The 19,699-nt window shown below is 38.9% G+C and overlaps 1 protein-coding gene across 1 annotated transcript; it reads left to right on the forward strand.

The window, feature by feature from the left end:
- The first annotated feature begins 385 nt into the window (after positions 1-385).
- On the forward strand, positions 386-19,539 carry LOC117296036 (coiled-coil domain-containing protein 171-like). The gene is made up of 29 exons (XM_033778888.1): positions 386-517; positions 1,420-1,569; positions 1,860-1,939; positions 2,255-2,429; positions 3,746-3,947; positions 4,346-4,481; positions 4,587-4,679; positions 4,894-4,988; positions 5,079-5,144; positions 5,570-5,708; positions 6,194-6,424; positions 6,766-6,855; positions 7,289-7,489; positions 8,882-9,049; positions 9,668-9,856; positions 10,257-10,504; positions 11,109-11,249; positions 11,712-11,830; positions 12,153-12,281; positions 12,672-12,901; positions 13,154-13,336; positions 13,717-13,908; positions 14,447-14,592; positions 15,141-15,255; positions 15,388-15,450; positions 15,802-15,951; positions 17,993-18,123; positions 18,490-18,546; positions 18,734-19,539. The coding sequence occupies exons 1-29, from the start codon at positions 475-477 to the stop codon at positions 18,816-18,818; spliced, it is 4,047 nt and encodes a 1,348-aa protein (XP_033634779.1). The 5' UTR covers positions 386-474; the 3' UTR covers positions 18,819-19,539.
- Positions 19,540-19,699: the final 160 nt, after the last annotated feature.

The raw sequence follows: 19,699 nt of genomic DNA on the forward strand, positions 1-19,699 counted from the left end.
ATCAAAAATCATAGAGCGCCGTAGATTCATCTAAAAATTTTGGCTTATTTAAATTTAAAAAAAGGTAATAAAATAGCTATTAAATTTTCGGAAAAAGGGGGAATTTATAAATGTATGGGAGGATACATTATAAATTACTTTTTTTTTTGTTCTCTCTCTCTTTTGTCCGGAAATTTATTTGCTTTCATTGAGTAATAAAGTAAAAAGAAACGTATACACAAAATAAGGATCCCAAACAATAACTGAAATATATTACTGCAAGTAAGTGGTCATACACGATCTAAAGAGGGCGCCCTACTTTTTGGTGTAGTCTAGTTCCTTGCTGATTGTTAGCTAATTGCTAACTACACTTCAGAGAGAACCCGACTAGTCACACTGGCTGCAGTCGCTAACCGTTTATTTGGCGGAAAAGTCAAAAATTTTACTTGAAATTTTGACATATTTGATGAAGTTGTGATGTTTATGAACTGATGGATGAGTACAAATGACACGGGGCATACCTGGCACCATTTTCATAGTGAGTCTTACTGATCCTCCTCCCAAAAGCGGTTAACAAAAAGTTGTTTATCTTCAAATTGATTGTTGAATGAAGTTCAATCAAACATAGGTCGGAACAGCTAATAACAAACAACTAGTGCAGTGTGACAACAATTTTTTGGGTTGGTTGTGTTTGTCAGCAGTTTGTTGTTGATATGATGTTATGTTATAATGTTGCATACTCTTCTCATGTACAAATTCTATGTCATTATTATTGTCACTGGGTGCAGTCACTGGTGCTGGTGGGTTCTAAAAAAAAAAAAAAAATTCTATTCATCCCGTAACCAATCTTTCAATCAATTCATAAGGTTTATCGCGAATAGCAAAATATCAATAGAGGGTGCTGTTGAACGCACACAAAGGTATAGGTGTTGCGTGCGCGATTCCTACAAACTGCATAGTAACCGCCCCATATTCCTTCCCACAATGCAGTGCGTTTCTGAATCGCGATAAACCTTATTATTGACATGTATTTTCGATTGGCAATTTGTTTTAATTTAGTTTTACCAGTTTCAATCAAAATTCATTCAATTTTTACTTTGTTCAATTGTTGGACTCCGTCCATGCATGATGATCCGCTCCATCCCATCCCATTTCCAGTCTGTGTATCCTGTGGGTTTGTATCCACACTCAAACCAGGGACCTATATAACAAAAGGGACAATTACAATGGGTTCACAGTTTCTATCAGTATCACAAAGGAATGCTATGGGTAGGGGTCCATGGTTGCTATCACAAAGAGTTGGAACAAAGGAGGGCCTACACACTTGCCTGGTGTGTGAGTGAGTATGGGGAATTGAAGGGGTTTGTAATTACATCTGCAAATTGATTCTTTTAATATAAAAACATTATTAAAGGGACCTTTCAACGCTTAATTTTTAAGGAATAGAAATGGCAACGAGTCGATCGTTCACTGATGCCGACAACCACCGTACATCATCTCCATTTCTTCAAGATTTAGAAGCAACAGAAGAGCTACGCCAATTGAGACTAAAGATTGGACGTTTGCAAAACGAGAATCAGGCAGAAACTGGTAAGTTCTAAACAGCGCCCTCTTTAGTATCCAGTGCAACTGCCCAATCAGCAACCAAAGAGCAGTTAGAGAGCTCATATCTTCAAAGGCGTGCATTTTATTTAAATTTCACAACATGCCATTTTTCAGAGACTTGTTTGCTTGTTTACTTGAACTTTAAAATTGTGCATTCGCAGTTTTAAAAGTTGCGCTTGAAAATGTTAAAAATGCATAGAATTCTTTAAAGATGCGTTTACTAACAAATGAATTTTTCAAAATTAAAACCTTTGATGTGTTTTGTTTTTTTCCAGATTCAAATAATGAGTTGAGAAAGCGAGTGTCTAATCTCGAGAATGAGAAGCTAAATATCACAGCAAACTCAAATGTAGAGGTACGTTTCTAACGGCTCTCAGTGTTACGTTTCAAATCAAAGCAAATGTGTTGACTCAACTAGGTGTTTATGTTCTAGAGTTGCTGTCACTGTGGTCAGGGGTTAGATTGTGAAAAAGTTGTTAGGATTCGAACCCACAAGTTCTGCCATTCTAGAGTGGAAATCTGTCCACTAGACCGAGAATGCCCAGTAGCTAGAGGCAGTTCAAATCCATTACCAATTAGCAGCAGTTAAACAGATGTTAAATTTGAACTTGCAGTTGAATTGGTCTTGAACCTTTAACCTGTTTTCATTGTACCTTCTGTCCCCAACCAGCTGAATCAGCAGCAGACTCAGTTGGCTAAACTTCGTGCTCAGGTAGAGAAGAGTGAAGCGTTGAGGCAGCAGCTGGACTATGAGGTCGTTGTGGCCAAGAGGGGAATATCACAAGAGAAGAACAATGCAGCGGAACGAGAAGAAAGCCTCAATGCAATTATTGAAAAACAAAGAGGTGATTTAAATTCATTATTATCAGGCCTCAAAATAACCCATGGCACTCACTGCAATTGCTGTGGTGTCCTGTGCTTTTGCTGTTGGGCTCTTTGCAAGAAACCAATTACAAACTTACTCACTGCAATTGCTGTGGTGTCCTGTGCTTTTGCTGTTGGGCTCTTTGCAAGAAACCAATTACAAACTTACTCACTGCAATTGCTGTGGTGTCCTCTGCTTTTGCTGTTGGGCTCTTTGCAAGAAACCAATTACAAACTTACTCACTGCAATTGCTGTGGTGTCCTCTGCTTTTGCTGTTGGGCTCTTTGCAAGAAACCAATTACAAACTTACTGCAATTGCTGTGGTGTCCTGTGCTTTTGCTGTTGGGCTCTTTGCAAGAAACCAATTACAAACTTACTCACTGCAATTGCTGTGGTGTCCTCTGCTTTTGCTGTTGGGCTCTTTGCAAGAAACCAATTACAAACTTACTCACTGCAACTGCTTTGGTGTCCTCTGCTTTTGCTGTTGGGCTCTTTGCAAGAAACCAATTACAAACTTACTCACTGCAATTGCTGTGGTGTCCTGTGCTTTTGCTGTTGGGCTCTTTGCAAGAAACCAATAACAAACTTACTCACTGCAATTGCTGTGGTGTCCTGTGCTTTTGCTGTTGGGCTCTTTGCAAGAAACCAATTACAAACTTACTCACTGCAATTGCTGTGGTGTCCTGTGCTTTTGCTGTTGGGCTCTTTGCAAGAAACCAATTACAAATTTACGTTTTCCCCATAGTAGTGCCCTTTACCAAAGGAAAATTGAAAATTCAAAAGCAAAGTTTAAGGCCTGTTTATCCACAAATTCAGCAACAATAATTTCCTATAGACCATTCCTGTGACATCACATGAGTTCAAAAGAGCTGGCATGATATTCTTCCTACCTTAGCCTGATTTCTGGTCGGATCAAAGAGCATGAATTTTGTATGTATGCTGAAAATAAATATGCAGTTCTTTTCAGAACTGAGAAGTCTCCCGAACAATCCGATAAATCTTCTCCGCGATAGTAGAATATATAGCAAGACAGTTCTGAACAAAGTCTACCTGACAAGTAGATGGTGTTACCGCAAACCAAATATACAGAAAATATAAGTTGGGATATTTGTTTTTCAGGCAGACATAGAAAAGGTCATACTTCAGATTAAAATCTTAACTGCGAGAGGTTTTCAGTTACACCATTTGAAAATTTCCTTTGAGTAGTGTTGTTTGTGAAAAGAGTACCAATGGGTAACAACGCTGATAAACAAAATCTTAAACTTTTTATCCCATTTGAACTTTTGTTTCTACCAGACAAGATCAATGAGCTGACCTCCAAGGCTGAAGACCTTCAGTCTGGACTGCAGAGTCAGCGACGATTTGGTGAGCAAGCAGAGATTAGGCATCAGGGCTTACTAGAAGCCAAGGAGAAGGAACTGCAAATGGTGATTGCTGGACGAGATGTCATCCAAGCTGAGAAAGATCAACTTCAACAAGTATTCAACGAACAAGAGAAGTAGGTTTAGTTCTTTTTTCATTGATGTTTTCACAATGAAAGGGGGCAAAAAAGGGAATGTCTTGAGTTTCAAGTCAGTCAGAATATAATTGAAGATTTCACAATGTTTCAAGTGAAATATTAAACAGGCATTGGCATCTGTTGCAATCGTCTTGGCCGTGGTGCCCTTTTAAAACTTTCCCTTAGACTTTTAGATTTTCAAATGGAAGTGCCCTTTGCAAAATGAGAATGGCCTTGCCCTCTCAAAAATAAATTTCTAAGTCTTCTAGGGCCTAATTTCATTTGGCAAACAAAATTGCTGACAAGGTTTTTGTAAAAAAATAATAATAAGCAGGACACCAGTCCGAAATGGCACATGTGGGATTATGGAATTTGTAAATTGATGTTTTTGTTAACAGCATCTATGCAGATACAAGAGAGAAGTTAAGTGAGTTACAATCAGAGAGAGATACACAGACAAACACAGTCAGGCAGCAGCTTAGAGATCTTCAGTATGTTGCAGAGAGGGAAGACAGACTCAAGAAAGAAGTTGAGGTACCAGATATACACTTGTTGACTGAAAATTGTTCTGAACTTACGTAGTTTTAAAATTGTTGTCTAATCTTATCTCTCATGCTTGTCACTGATATGTCTTTACAGGTGGCCATTAGTAGAATAAAGACTCTTGAGGAAACAGTGGAGGCTGAGAGAGCTGCTCATCTAGAGTCTAAATTCAACTCGGAGCTTGTCCAGGTATGATAGATTTCTTTCTGAATTGTAACATCTTTGTGGTTCTGGGTCTAGAATAAAGGGGGACCTAGGTCCGCAAGCTATTTGTCAAGAATTTCCACATTCATCAAATCTAATCCTAGATAAAAAACATCAATTATTATGTTAATTTTAGCTCTTTACAAAATTCTGCTTGGGAAAGCTTTAATTGACAGTAGGATTTAAACGTTTATTACAGCTAAGAGTAAGAGATCTGCAAGGTGCTCTGGAGGTAAAGCAATCAGCTCACTCAGAAGTAGAACATAATGTGGAGATTATGACGAAGCAGTTGAGGTAAGTGTGTCAGGTGCCTAGCTTCTGATTGAGATTCATCAACTTTTTAGGATTGCACTGGAAATTTATTATTTGTTTCTCTTTCTTTAGGGATCTTGAATCAGGACTTGAGGAAGAAACAAAATCTGCGAGTAATTACAAGCAGCAAGTCAACAGGTTGGTCTTAGTTTTGCTAAAAACTATCAGGATTTTGTGATTTTGTTTAATAAGAAATTATAATGAAATAAGCTGTTGCAATTTGTTTACCAACCAAAGGGCTCATGGTATAAATGCAAACAAATAGTGAATGGCCTGACATTTCAAGCCAAGTGGACTCTTTCTCAAACTATTTTCGTGTGACTCCGATGACTGATGGAAATTAAATTGTCAAAGGTTTCTTATTTTGTTAGGTCACATAAAAGTGCAAATTCTGGTCTTCCCAACAACCAAGGTTAACCACACCAAGGTTAACCACAGGCTTCAAGTTGAATCTTAGTGCTTTGTGAAATTTAGCTCAGACAAATCAAAGTCATGTTGCTCGCACTGCACTGACCTCAACACAAGAATGTTCAAGTTGTAACGGTCTGAGTTGTTTATTACAGTCTGAGCAGAGAGAATGAATTGATCAAGCAACAATTGAGCGCTGAGATTGACAGCAAGAGGACGATTATCTCAAACCTCTCCACCCAGCTAGAGATTCATCAGAAAAACTTTGATGAACTCAAAGAGGAACTTGCCAAGGTAAATAAATATCACCCTTTGACTAAAGGGGTGGGGGGGGGGGCCTCTGTGAGTGGCTTGGTGGCAGCAGATCAGGGTATATATTTCATTGTATTTGTGTCATTCAGGGTTGAAGGAAGAAAAATTTGCTTGATTGAAAGGAACTACATTAGGATTAATGTGCCAACGCTCTACCAACTGAGCTGTCTAGCTCTTTGTTGGCAGTTTTCCTTTTTGTCAATATCCATATTCTTGGGTTCTAGTCAGAAACCATCAACCTTTAACTGCTGTGTAGCCAGGGATCATACTCATTAACTTTAGGATTAATTAATTACCCAAAGTACACACTGCCTTTAAAACTGTATACATTAATCTATTATTCAAGAATGGGGCTGTTTTGACAAAGAGACTGCTTTACCAATAACAACATCCATGTTAAAAGAAAAAACAAACAAAAAACTGGTGTAGTTAAAATTCTCCATTTTTCATATTATTCTCAACTTCAGGCCAAGAAACGTCAGCTGTACATGGAAGACACCTATGGGGGCAGCATGAGAGAATTGGAATTACTCCTTCATAACTTCCAAATCAATGGAGAGACCAACACGACCAAGAAGGGGAGGAGTAAGAAAACAGCAACTCAGAAGGACGAGAAGTTGTCACCGATGCTGGTATTAGAGACGTTGCGTCACACATTGAAAGATTACCAGAACAGAGTGGATAGTACCTCACAGGAGGTACAGTTTGGCCAATATTTTAAGACAAGAAGCACAAATAAATGGGACCACTTTTCTACCCTCACAGTAGCAGTTTTCCCGACAGTTGTAACTTGTTTTAAGTGCCTGAAACCACCCCAATGTTTATCAACTTGTGACTAGACATGCGGGCCTACACTGAAGCAAGTTGATTAGACTTTTTAATTTGTTTAACTACTCTCTTTTAATAAATACCCTCTTCCATTTTAAATGTCGGCAAAAAATATAGAACTGGATTTGAAGCTAAGAGAAATCAGAAAGGTTATGGATATTATTTTTCATTACTGGCCAAATGTATTTTGGTTTGTGTTTTTTGCGACCAGCTTTCCAGAATGAAGTCTAGATGTGAGAAGATGACGAGTGAATGTGAGACGTATAAAGAGGTGACGTGGACAAGAAGCAAGACAGCCCAGGTATGTAGGTTAGAATAGTTAAGGACTGTTACATTGCAGTGTGTCTCACCAAGTAAGATTTAATGGTCATTATGTTGGCAGTTGTGGCAGAGCGGATAAGAGCCTTAGACTCGGGCTCTGGTGTTTCTCTCTTAAGCAGTGTGGGTTCCAGTCCGGGTTCATGACACTTGTGTCTTTAAGCAAGACACTTTGTAAAAGTTTACAAGGTGCTCCTTTCAAGGTGCTGAAACTAAATGGTTTCTCAGGTTCAAATGTTTTTGGGTGGAAATTTATCCAAACTATAATACTTTGAAAGGAATCCATCTCAAATAAAGTTTAACTATCAACAGCTGCAGTGCTTCTCATTAAGCAAGTTTCTTTGTGTCATTGTTGGAGTATTTACCAATCTACCAATATGATATTTGCCAATATGACTCTATATGATACCTTTTAGGATCTTCAGAAGAAGTTTGCTACTAGCTGTAAGGAGTTAGAACAGCTTCGTCATCAGCTGAGTGAGAGTCAGTCTCAAGTAACGACTCTTAGGATGGAGGTCCAGAGAGCAGCCCATGAGGAAGAGACAGAGAAGTCTCGTACGGCTGAGATGATGGAGGAGTTTGGGAGACGGGTTAAGGAGAACCAAGATGAAGAAGAGGTTAGAGAATTAACAAAGAGCTAAGATTGATCTTAAGAGTGTATATCCATCTTAATTGCTAAGCAAAGTGTATTTGAGCTAAGATTGATCTTAAGAGTGTACATCCATCTTAATTGCTAAGCAAAGTGTATTTGAGCTAAGATTGATCTTAAGAGTGTATATCCATCTTAATTGCTAAGCAAAGTGTATTTGAGCTAAGATTGATCTTAAGAGTGTATATCCATCTTAATTGCTAAGCAAAGTGTATTTGAGCTAAGATTGATCTTAAGAGTGTATATCCATCTTAATTGCTAAGCAAAGTGTATTTGAGCTAAGATTGATATTAAGAGTGTATATCCATCTTAATTGCTAAGCAAAGTGTATTTGAGCTAAGATTGATCTTAAGATGGTTTATATTCATCTTAATTGCTAAGCAAAGTGTATTTGAGCTAAGATTGATATTAAGAGTGTATATCCATCTTAATTGCTAAGCAAAGTGTATTTGAGCTAAGATTGATCTTAAGATGGTTTATATCCATCTTAGTTGCTAAGCAAAGTGTATTTGAGCTAAGATTGATCTTAAGAGTGTATATCCATCTTAATTGCTAAGCAAAGTGTGTTTGAGCTAAGATTGATATTAAGAGTGTATATCCATCTTAATTGCTAAGCAAAGTGTATTTGAGCTAAGATTGATCTTAAGAGTGTATATCCATCTTAATTGCTAAGCAAAGTGTATTTGAGCTAAGATTGATCTTAAGATGGTTTATATCCATCTTAATTGCTAAGCAAAGTGTATTTGAGCTAAGATTGATCTTAAGAGTGTATATCCATCTTAATTGCTAAGCAAAGTGTATTCGAGCTAAGATTGATATTAAGAGTGTATATCCATCTTAATTGCTAAGCAAAGTGTATTTGAGCTAAGATTGATCTTAAGATGGTATATATCCATCTTAATTGCTAAGCAAAGTGTATTTGAGCTAAGATTGATCTTAAGATGGTTTATATCCATCTTAATTGCTAAGCAAAGTGTATTTTAGCTAAGATTGATCTTAAGATGGTACATCCATCTTAATTGCTAAGCAAAGTGTATTTGAACATTTGGACCTGTTTAAGTGAATGAATTTGTTTCCTTTACACACTGAAGCAATGTACATGGGGCTAAAGTGGTCCTAAAGCTGAATGTCACAATACAAATCACAATGGTGATAATTGACATCTTATGATGAATCTTACTGGTTTTTTTTTCTCATGATAGATCGCCTTACATCATAATATGGCTGAACGGCCACTTTAAGGTGAGGGCTATACTTTAATGATTCGGGCTATCGTCCCAAATCAACCAGTGGCACGTTGCCACCTACTATCAGCAAGAGGTTGAGATTTGATTATGAAAGTACTCTTTTTAACAAACAGAAACGGCGGATTTACCTCCATAGTTTATATCAACGTATCATGGCTGGGCGTGTTGTCTTAGATCCCAAGGAACCAATAATTAGTAGCTTCACATGGGAGGAACTTAGCATTGCTGTTCAGGACCAGGTGGTTGGCTTGATGACTGGGCTCAACCGGGCTAATGAAAGGGTAAGTTTATTTGCTGATTAGGCTGAAGTGGGTGTAAGGGGGGATAAGCTGGTTTCATGACTGGGCTCAACTGGGCTAATTGGAAGGGTAAGTTTGTATTGTGCTGAAGTGGGAATAAGAGTGGCAAGTTGGCTTGATTACTGGGCTCAAATGGGCTAATGAGAGGGTAAGTTTGTTTAATGATGAGGCTTAAGTGGGCATAAGGGGGGGGGACAAGTTTGGTTGATGATTGGGCTCAACTGGGCTAATGAAGGGGTAAGATTGTTTAATGATTGGGCTGAAGTGGGCATTAAATAGTATAAGTTGGCTGGATTACTGGGCTCCTAAGGTGTCTCCATTGTCTGTTCTCGGACAATATTAGGCAAGGGAGCTATTGCAGAATTGAATTATCCTCTATATTTTCTTAAGAGTTCCACAGGCGTCTGAGCTGTCATGATTTGAGTTGACCTCTTCAGAGTTCATTTTATCTCTTTACTTGATCCTCCTAAATACTCCTCAAGGAAGGTTAACAAGGTTAACCTCTTAGTAACATCAACAAGTCTGTTCATCAGTGATGCCAAGTATTAAGTAAGATTCTATATTTCATTTTTACCCTGGAGTGTGATTCTCGTCTTGTAGGTATCTCATTTTGAGACAGTGATACATAACAAGGATGAGCTTCTTAGAGAGGTACAACACTCCCACGAGGAGAGCTTGGAGAGACTTGCAGACGCACAACGAGAACGAGACAGGGAATGGCAGAGGCAGAGATCGGAGCTAGAGCAACAGTTCAGTCAACAACTTGCAGATCTACAAGTCAAATCACAGGTGAGGTGCCTGATGAATGTAGTCTGTTTTTTGTGGTAATGAAACCAAGGATGCCTCATAAGGGAACTTTAATCACTGTAGCTCTGAAGCCTGATGAAACCTGTACACAAGGCTGCTTGCTATGTGAATCAGAAATACAGTGGATAAAATCTACTCTTCCACAATAAGTGTTCTGGTTTTTTGTACGTGCACTACCAATCCCAGTACAGGGGGGACCAAGGGCTTGATGTCCCATCCAAGGACAGAGTGTCATGACCGGGACTCGAGCCCTCTTTGCTGATAAGAAACACCAGAGCTTGGTGCTCTTAAGTGCTTGGCCACGACAATACAAAAGTCTTAAATCGTCTCAGTGGTTATTTTTGATGAATGTAAACATCATGTATTCTCATCGCTGTTTCAGAAAACTCAAACACTTGCCGACCAGGCCTGGGAGAAGGCTCGTTTGACTGGGACAGTGAAGCAAGGTCTTGAAGCAGAATGTGCTGAGCTTCAAGCCAAACTCTCTAAGGCTCAGCATGAGCGCTCATCTCTCATCTTGGCCTGCTCACTTCTTGCCGGTTCTCTCCTACCGATGTTCTCAAGAGTCAACCAGCTTGCTGCTCAGAGGAGCTCGTTAGAGGGTCAAGTTAATCAACTGGAGGCGATGAGGTGAAATTGGCATAAATACACCTCTAGAGGGTGCTCTTCATATACACCTGCCAAAGGCATATATTGGGAGAGTTGCGACAACTTGCGATTATAAGCAATTTTGTGCCCAGCATTGTCGTATACAGGAAGCAATACAATACCATACAATAATCTTGATTAGATCCCAAAAAGGGTAATTCAAATGCTTGCATACAGTAAAAACATTGACACATTAAAACCATTAAAAAACAGACAAGGGCTATATACAATTACAATGTGTTATTGCACGAGTGATAAAAGAGTATGGGCAGCGGTTTGTCGCAGAATATGGCACTCGCATACGACCAGACCTAGGGATCAGCTGGCTGGCAAGCGCATCATGAAGCGGATGGTTAGCATCATTCAGTTACTTTAAAAACTTATTATTTTAAAACATTATTGAATTCTTCAAGGTAATAATATAGTTTGTAAAATTGAACTTTGAACTCAAGCTTTCTGTTGACAGTGAATGTTTGCCTCACACCTGAGTGGTCAAACAATGTAGGCACCAGAGGTTATGTCAAAAGAAATTTCTCAAGAACGGATTAAATGTGCGTTTTTCTCTTTGAATTGCTTTATATTTCAGACAGCAAGCAGCCGAGCTAGCTACAACACTGTCAATGGAGGTGGAAGACCTCAAGAAAGAACCAGGGAACCGTAAAACAAACCTTAGAAACCCTGTCATGTTGTTTAGAAAAGCAGCCATTGCAGTAATGGCAGCCAACAGGTAAATCTTGTCTTTCTGTCTTTGAGTCAGTATTCTGGCAAATTGTCCATGCCCACCAGCGGTATTATTAATATCTTTTTTAGCTTCTTGAGTAATCCTTTTCCTTTGAAAATATTGTTGCCACAATGAGACCCTGAACTTTCAAATTTTCCATTTCAATAGTTTTTTTAATAATAATAATTAAGAAGCGATCTCTGATTTTTGGTCGATTTTAGCTGAATATTTATATTTAAATCAAGTAAAATTTAAAATGTCAGTGTTGTCCAGGGTTTCAAAGTGGCAGGTCACAAATAACAGTTAAACATGATCTCCTTCAAATGGTAACATACCCCAAAATAGTTTAGGTTCCATATTTTGAATGAGTGAGCGTTCAGGGTTAAAACTTAACAACAAATTGTTGTCAAATAAGTCATCACTCCCATGTATTAATTATTGTATGTTCTTGTTTATCTTTTGATTTAGATTGAGTCATTTAGGTCATTGTAGCTGTCGTCTCTTCACTGCAGTGGATAACCCATCTGGTATTCATGCTATTCCTGTATGTCTTGGTGATCCCAAACCATCTCAGAGACAGTTTGTCGGTAAGAAGAAAATATCACTATACTAGCCGAGAACACAATGGAGAGAAGACAATGAAGGATTTTTTAAGTGGGAGACAAAACCATAGAGAATTATTCCAGCGACTGACAACTTTCTGTCTTTAGTGTATTGATGGAGATTTTAAACACCTTGAAAAATAATCACAAATTTATGGCGACAATGAAGGTTCGAGCTGCATTTATTTGAGCTGAAGTGTTTTCTGCAAAATTACTTGTAAGAAATTGTGTCAAGTAGGACTAGGAGATGACCTTACACTAATGAATATCTCTACTCTAATCATGAGTGTGTATTTATCTTGTACAGGTTTGAGCTCAACTCAAGACAATCAGAACCACAGAAGCTATACTGAGAGAAATTTATCAAAATGGTTTTCTGGCAAGTTGCTACTCTCTGCCGTTGTAGATTCCTGTGCAGAGCTGCAGGAGGTACTAGGTAAGACAGCTCAGGTTTGGGTTTGTTGTTTGTTGTGGGCTTTTTAAAATAGATTTCTAAACTATTTTGAGGGCAATGATTTGTTTGAATTTTGTTCATTATTTTTCATAGATCTCTGTTTGCCTTTAATTTTATTTTCAAAAATAACTACTTATAAAACAAAAAGGAAAAAAGACATTGCCTTATACTGTCGCAAGATCTCTTAGTCTCAAGTTTGTCATAATTTTCCATTTGCCATTTGATATTATGGCTGGACAGTACTACTATGAGACTGTTAGGTTTGGGCTACACTACCACACAGTGTCACCACTCCTGTACTATCTACCATATCTCAAAAAGTATAATTACCGTGGTGATTGTTTAAATTGTTGTAATTTTCTGTTTGTCTAGATCCGTCCGTCCACTCTCAACCTCACGTCATCACCAATTCCGCCAGGTCTTGCTTCGTCAAACTCATCTCCAAGTTGACTCCCATCTTCCAGACATCTCCCCTTCAGCCTTCTAGAAGTTCCTACGGGAGCCGAGATAAAGGGATGTTAATTAGACTCCTTGGGTATGGTTTAAGTCAAGGAATCGCACACTCAAGCATAGATGGAAAGAACACCTTGGTATCATCACAGGTATAAACATTATTCTTAATGAGGGGCTCTAAGGTCAAATTGAGTTTTGTCAAATTAATTTTCTAATAAGTACAGTCCTCATGAAAGTGTGGAAAAAGTCTCTACCTCACTTAAATCAATATCATTTTGTTTGACACACCTTCAGAGCTAAATTTGAAACGGGACGTCATCTGGCACCAACAAAAAATGGGTCTGTACATTCCAAAGATGAATTTCAGCACAAATTTATGCTCTTTTGTTATCGATTTACAGCAGATAATGGGCTGCTTACAGCGCAACATCATCTGTTTTACTCAGCGTCTTCAAACTGCTGAGATAGAGAGAAGGTCCCTGAGGGTGGAGGCAGCTAAGCTCAGACAAGAAAACAACCAGCTACGACTGGAGACTGACCGAACTCAGGGCATGGAGAGTGAGATCACACAACTCAGAGACAATGTAAGTCTTCTTGTCATACAAAGGTAACAAAGAATCTACAAGTGTTTGCTTTTGATTAACCGAATCCATCGTAGGTCATCTTCACCCATATCTACCTACCAACAGGAGTTTCATTCACTAAGTAACTACAAACACTTTCTTCTAATACCATTACGTACTAATGCTAAAAATAGAAGCTAAGTGCACAGTTCCTTTCTTCTAATACCATTACGTACTAATGCTAAAAATAGAAGCTAAGTGCACAGTTCCTTTCTTCTAATACCATTACGTACTAATGCTAAAAATAGAAGCTAAGTACACAGTTCCTTTCTTCTAATACCATTACGTACTAATGCTAAAAATAGAAGCTAAGTGCACAGTTCCTTTCTTCTTCCTTTCAGAGCCAACACATGATCAAGAAAGAGAAATTTGACAGTATCTGCCAAGAATTGAGTAAAGCCTTGTCACGGGAACAGCAAGCTCAAGAGTTACTGAATGAGCAGAGCAGTCAGCTTGAGGAGCTTGGAATGAGGTTGAATCTTTACACCACGGAAGAAATAGAGAAAGATGCAACCATCACAGAGGCAGTCAAGGTCAAGATTTCACAAACACTAACTTTTTTACTTTCTCCTGCTCCCAGGTGGAAGAACTTCAAACTAGAAGTTCAATTGTCTTAGATTTGAAGGCGTGTTAACATGCACAATTTGGTCACTGTGGTCTAGTGGTTGAACCGCACAACTTGCAATCACATGGCTTTGGATTAAAATCCCCCAAGTTAACCACTGACTTTACAATGACTAGAATAAGCATTGTCGTCTAGTTACTGGATCACCATTTATGATTTGTGCAATTATCCATAATCATAGACGTTCAACCAATGTTTGTATGAGAGAGATTGTTGCCAGCTTGGTGTATATATCTCCTTGTGGGAGTTTGTGGGACTTCTTGACGGGAAGACCATTTTAACAAACAAACAAAACAAAAACCTTAAACAATCGACTGAAAATATTTTGAAGTTTTTTCAGTCGCTATCAGTCATAAGATATCTGTAAAAATAACAATGTTTGTATGTTTTTGCACCTTTCCTTTTATTGATTTTCATATTGCTAAATGATTTATTTCAACCTTTAGGGTTTGTCTGAAGCCAAGATGGAGTTACGACGTAAGGATCAATCCATCCGTCAACTCAGCAAACAGTTATCACATCTTGAAGAAGAGAAACGATCTCTCAAGGATGGTGTTCAAGACGTTCAAGATGTTTTGCGCTCCACTCACAAGTAGGTTCACATATGTAGAGGATGGATGTTCAATTCACCCGGGTGTAATTGTGATGTGGCCAAGTGGTCCTTGGTTATTCAAACCAAATTTTGGTGCTTAGTCTTTAGAGTTTGTGTACAAATTTAGAGCAGCTTTAAGCTCAACAAAATCATCCTTACCAGAAGATTACCAGCCATAATACCATATAACATGCACCATTTATGACTGGTGTTCTGCTAATTTTTGGCTAAGCACAAATCTTGTGAGCAAAATTGTATGTTACCTCCTGTGTCCTTGAGCACATGTATTCATAATTGCTTCTCATCACCTAGAAATAAATGGCTACCTGCGAGGGTAGAGATTGTTAAATTGGGTGATTAGCAACCTGTGCGCCAATTTGGCCGGCTGTGTTTCAGTCTATTCAGTATATTTTAATCAATAATAATAGTAAACAACATTTATAAGAAGCATTATGAATCACAGAATCCTCAATGCGCCTAACAACAAAAACCAAAAGCGAAAATTATGGAAGCTACCATTTATCTTCTTCTTTATTTTCGATGAACAGAGAGAAAGACAAACTAGCTGCTTATTTACAATCCATCCAAGCGGCTGTAGAAGAGACTAAGAGGCAGCTGATTGGTCGATCAGACAACAGAACGATCGATGCAGCACTTAGACAGGTGAGAAATATCAACTCCTACTTTCATCTCCCGTAACCCCTTTATACTAAGACTGGCTTTGGCCTTGTTTGGGGCAAACTTTCATAAGCAAAAAATAGTACATACATCTTAAAATGTGTTTTGTTGTTGCAGGTGTTAATCCAACCGGAGAGGCATGGTGTTGAAGGCATTGGTGCAGAGGTCATTGCAATCAAGGTCAGTTGCGTTGTTATAAGACCACACCAGAGCTGTGTACTGGAGGAGTTGCGACATAGAGGGACCAGTTTTCTTATGCTACGTGGTTATTAAAACCATTTTTAGTCCAAATGTAGCACAACCCAGTGGGCAGACTAGTCTGACACTCTGTATTTGCTAATGCATTTTTGTTGAAACAAAACTTGTGGCAACTTTCTCAATATACAGCTCAGGACCACACCATGGGTAGGAAGAAGTGGGATAATATTTGAAATTCAGTGTTTCTATGTTTTGATGTTACTAATACACTGTGGATTCTCCCCTCCCTTTTTTTGATTTTCCATTTACCATTTTTTCTTTTTTAAATAACAGAATCTCATTGCGTCATTTGTGGATGCAGTGCAGACTTCATTGTCTCGTCTTACGGCCCTCGAGACAGAAATTACATCTCATAAACAGCACATCATCACTTTGAAGGAGGAACTCACCGCAGCCTGCAGGAGGGAGTATCCAGATGAAGAGGTGCATGATTTCTTAAGATCTTATTACACATCCAACAGAGTTATGAGTAGTACCATTCAAGTGAAAGACTATGAAGGCATGTTCTGATTTAGATGTGGAAGGAAAACCCCAAATTAGGGTTGGGGAGGAGGAACAAACAGCTAGAAAGGGAGGTTAAACCCCCAAAACGCAGGATGAGTGGGAGACCGAACACCCAATCCACATGCAAGGGATCCATCCGTGGTGGGATTCACAAAGGTTGAAAGCATGGAAGAGACCACTGAGTCAGCTTGATCTCTGCCAGCTTCTATTCATTATTCATTTGAATCTTCTTCCCTATTCCACATCTTTCCGTACCAACCTAGCCAACTAAACTCATCAATTACACACAAACACTATTCTCATCATTCTGTTTCTATGTTCTAGACCAAATAAAAGTTAATTGTAGAATGTCTGTGTTCATTCTACCTCCATCTCGCTTCAGCAGGGTGTAGTTTCACACATTCTTCTATTCATACATTGTAGAATGTCTGTGTTCATTCTACCTCCATCTCGCTTCAGCAGGGTGTAGTTTCACACAATCTTCTATTCATACATTGTAGAATGTCTGTGTTCATTCTACCTCCATCTCGCTTCAGCAGGGTGTAGTTTCACACAATCTTCTATTCTACCTCCATCTCGCTTCAGCAGGGTGTAGTTTCACACAATCTTCTATTCATACATTGTAGAATGTCTGTGTTCATTCTACCTCCATCTCGCTTCAGCAGGGTGTAGTTTCACACATTCTTCTATTCATACATTGTAGAATGTCTGTGTTCATTCTACCTCCATCTTGCTTCAGCAGGGTGTAGTTTCACACAATCTTCTATTCATACATTGTAGAATGTCTGTGTTCATTCTACCTCCATCTCGCTTCAGCAGGGTGTAGTTTCACACAATCTTCTATTCTACCTCCATCTCGCTTCAGCAGGGTGTAGTTTCACACAATCTTCTATTCATACATTGTAGAATGTCTGTGTTCATTCTACCTCCATCTCGCTTCAGCAGGGTGTAGTTTCACACAATCTTCTATTCATACATTGTAGAATGTCTGTGTTCATTCTACCTCCATCTCGCTTCAGCAGGGTGTAGTTTCACACAATCTTCTATTCATACATTGTAGAATGTCTGTGTTCATTCTACCTCCATCTCGCTTCAGCAGGGTGTAGTTTCACACAATCTTCTATTCTACCTCCATCTCGCTTCAGCAGGGTGTAGTTTCACACATTCTTCTATTCATACATTGTAGAATGTCTGTGTTCATTCTACCTCCATCTCGCTTCAGCAGGGTGTAGTTTCACACAATCTTCTATTCATACATTGTAGAATGTCTGTGTTCATTCTACCTCCATCTCGCTTCAGCAGGGTGTAGTTTCACACAATCTTCTATTCTACCTCCATCTCGCTTCAGCAGGGTGTAGTTTCACACAATCTTCTATTCATACATTGTAGAATGTCTGTATTCATTCTACCTCCATCTCGCTTCAGCAGGGTGTAGTTTCACACATTCTTCTATTCATACATTGTAGAATGTCTGTGTTCATTCTACCTCCATCTCGCTTCAGCAGGGTGTAGTTTCACACATTCTTCTATTCATACATTGTAGAATGTCTGTGTTCATTCTACCTCCATCTTGCTTCAGCAGGGTGTAGTTTCACACAATCTTCTATTCATACATTGTAGAATGTCTGTGTTCATTCTACCTCCATCTTGCTTCAGCAGGGTGTAGTTTCACACATTCTTCTATTCATACATTGTAGAATGTCTGTGTTCATTCTACCTCCATCTCGCTTCAGCAGGGTGTAGTTTCACACATTCTTCTATTCATACATTGTAGAATGTCTGTGTTCATTCTACCTCCATCTTGCTTCAGCAGGGTGTAGTTTCACACAATCTTCTATTCATACATTGTAGAATGTCTGTGTTCATTCTACCTCCATCTTGCTTCAGCAGGGTGTAGTTTCACACAATCTTCTATTCATACATTCCTTACAATGACAGTCTTTCATCTCTCTTTTTGTAGATTGCAGAGAGAGATTCAAACTTCATAAGAACCCCTGTTGATTTGTCCCGATTGCCAGAGAGAACCTTTGGGAGGCTGCAACCTTTATATGAGACAGGCAGGAGCTACAACGAGGAATTTGTACCTCTCAGGTAGATATAAAAGTCAAGGTCCATTTTAAATTAGTTTAAGTGAAGCTATGAGAGCTGGGCCAAATTTCTTTGAGATTCTGGTCATAGAAAAGATCGCATTACGGATTATTTGTACATGCGCAAACAAAAACCACGTGTGAGTTAGATTTAAGTTCTTTCTTGGTCACAATTGACTGCTCAATTTGAATTCAGTGTTGCTATATAAATGCGTGCAAGCTTTTGCATTGCAGCCTCCAGGGTCCAATTTATCAGTGCTGCTTAAACACAACAAGTAGCTGAGCTAAACCAAAATTATGCTTATCAGGAGATTGTTTGTTTTCAACAGACTTAAAAACAAGAAATTTGTTTTACTTTATTTATTTCCAGGGAAGAACCAGATTTCAGCATTATGTCACAAGAGGGCGCTAGTAGAATGAAAACAAGGTAAGTGACTTGTGGCACTTATGACCAGGAACCTGGCAGCAAACATTTAGTGACGAAGACTACTTACAAACAAATAGTACATGGCCTGACATTTCAAACCTAGCTTGCTTTTTGCACAGCATCCAAGGCATAGTGTCTACATTGTTATTGTTAACTAACCTTTTGGTCTCAATGATTTGATTTTCAGCATGTACACACCTACTAGCACACCACTAGCTACCAGCACCCAGAGAAAGTCACCCAGTAAAGCCAGGAATTATAATCACCCTTGATTAACCCATGATCTATGTGGTCTACCTGGTCTACCTAAGAAGCAGATACTGAAGCTTCAAAGAGTTCAACACCAGCAGCTCGTCTGGAAGTTTGTGCTAAGAAGTCTGATCGCCAAAAAACCAATCCTTAAGAGCCTGCACTGGCTACCTGTAGAATCCATGAGCTCAGTTTAAGAACTTGCTGCTTGTGTTCCATTGCCTGACGTTGCCTGAAAGACAGACCTAGAATTACCTACAGACCATGGCCTCTGCTGCCCTGGTCCTGGCATTAGAAGTTCCCTTTGCACAATGAAAATGGCCTTGCCCTCTCTAAGATGAAATTCCTGGCCTGTAACAAAGCTGCTACTTTTACCTGGGGGGGGGGGGGAATATTCCATACAATTGGTGGTGCCAGGGTTAAAACCACAATTTGTTTCTTTAACAGTCACATCTTGAAACAGTTTAACTCTTTGTTTAAACAAATTTTGCAAATTTAAACACTCTCTGCCACTTAAGCCCATCATGTGCTTCTTTGAGCAGTTACTAAATGCATGCCACATTTCGCAACTATTGAGTATGCGCTTACTCTCTTATGCAACTGCAGAATTCCTGACTCAGCAGGGTCATTAAATTGGGTCATGATATATACTTTCAGTTACTGCATGAATCTAATGTATTGCTAAGTTGCAAAAATAGTTAATGGCCTGATGTTTCGGAGCAGAATAAACACTTTCTCTCTCTTTTTCATAACCCACTACTTGATTGTTTTTGTGACACCAGGGAATGATTTCACAAAGAGTTAGGACTAGTCCTAACTTAGGACTTCCTAGGAGATATGAAAAACGTATGGCTAGTCCGAAGTTAGGACGAGTTAAATCGAGATAAGACCAGTCTTAACTCTT

Source organism: Asterias rubens, chromosome 10 (assembly GCF_902459465.1).
Source record: "Asterias rubens chromosome 10, eAstRub1.3, whole genome shotgun sequence".
Classification (NCBI taxonomy): domain Eukaryota; kingdom Metazoa; phylum Echinodermata; class Asteroidea; order Forcipulatida; family Asteriidae; genus Asterias; species Asterias rubens.

Excerpts from the sequence above, each read along its gene's own strand:
- LOC117296036 (XM_033778888.1), top strand. The coding sequence starts at position 475 with ATGAGTACAAATGACACGGGGCATACCTGGCACCATTTTCATA. Across the intron at positions 2,430-3,745 it reads AATTATTGAAAAACAAAGAG|ACAAGATCAATGAGCTGACC; the intron begins GTGATTTAAATT and ends TGTTTCTACCAG. Across the intron at positions 4,989-5,078 it reads ATTATGACGAAGCAGTTGAG|GGATCTTGAATCAGGACTTG; the intron begins GTAAGTGTGTCA and ends CTCTTTCTTTAG.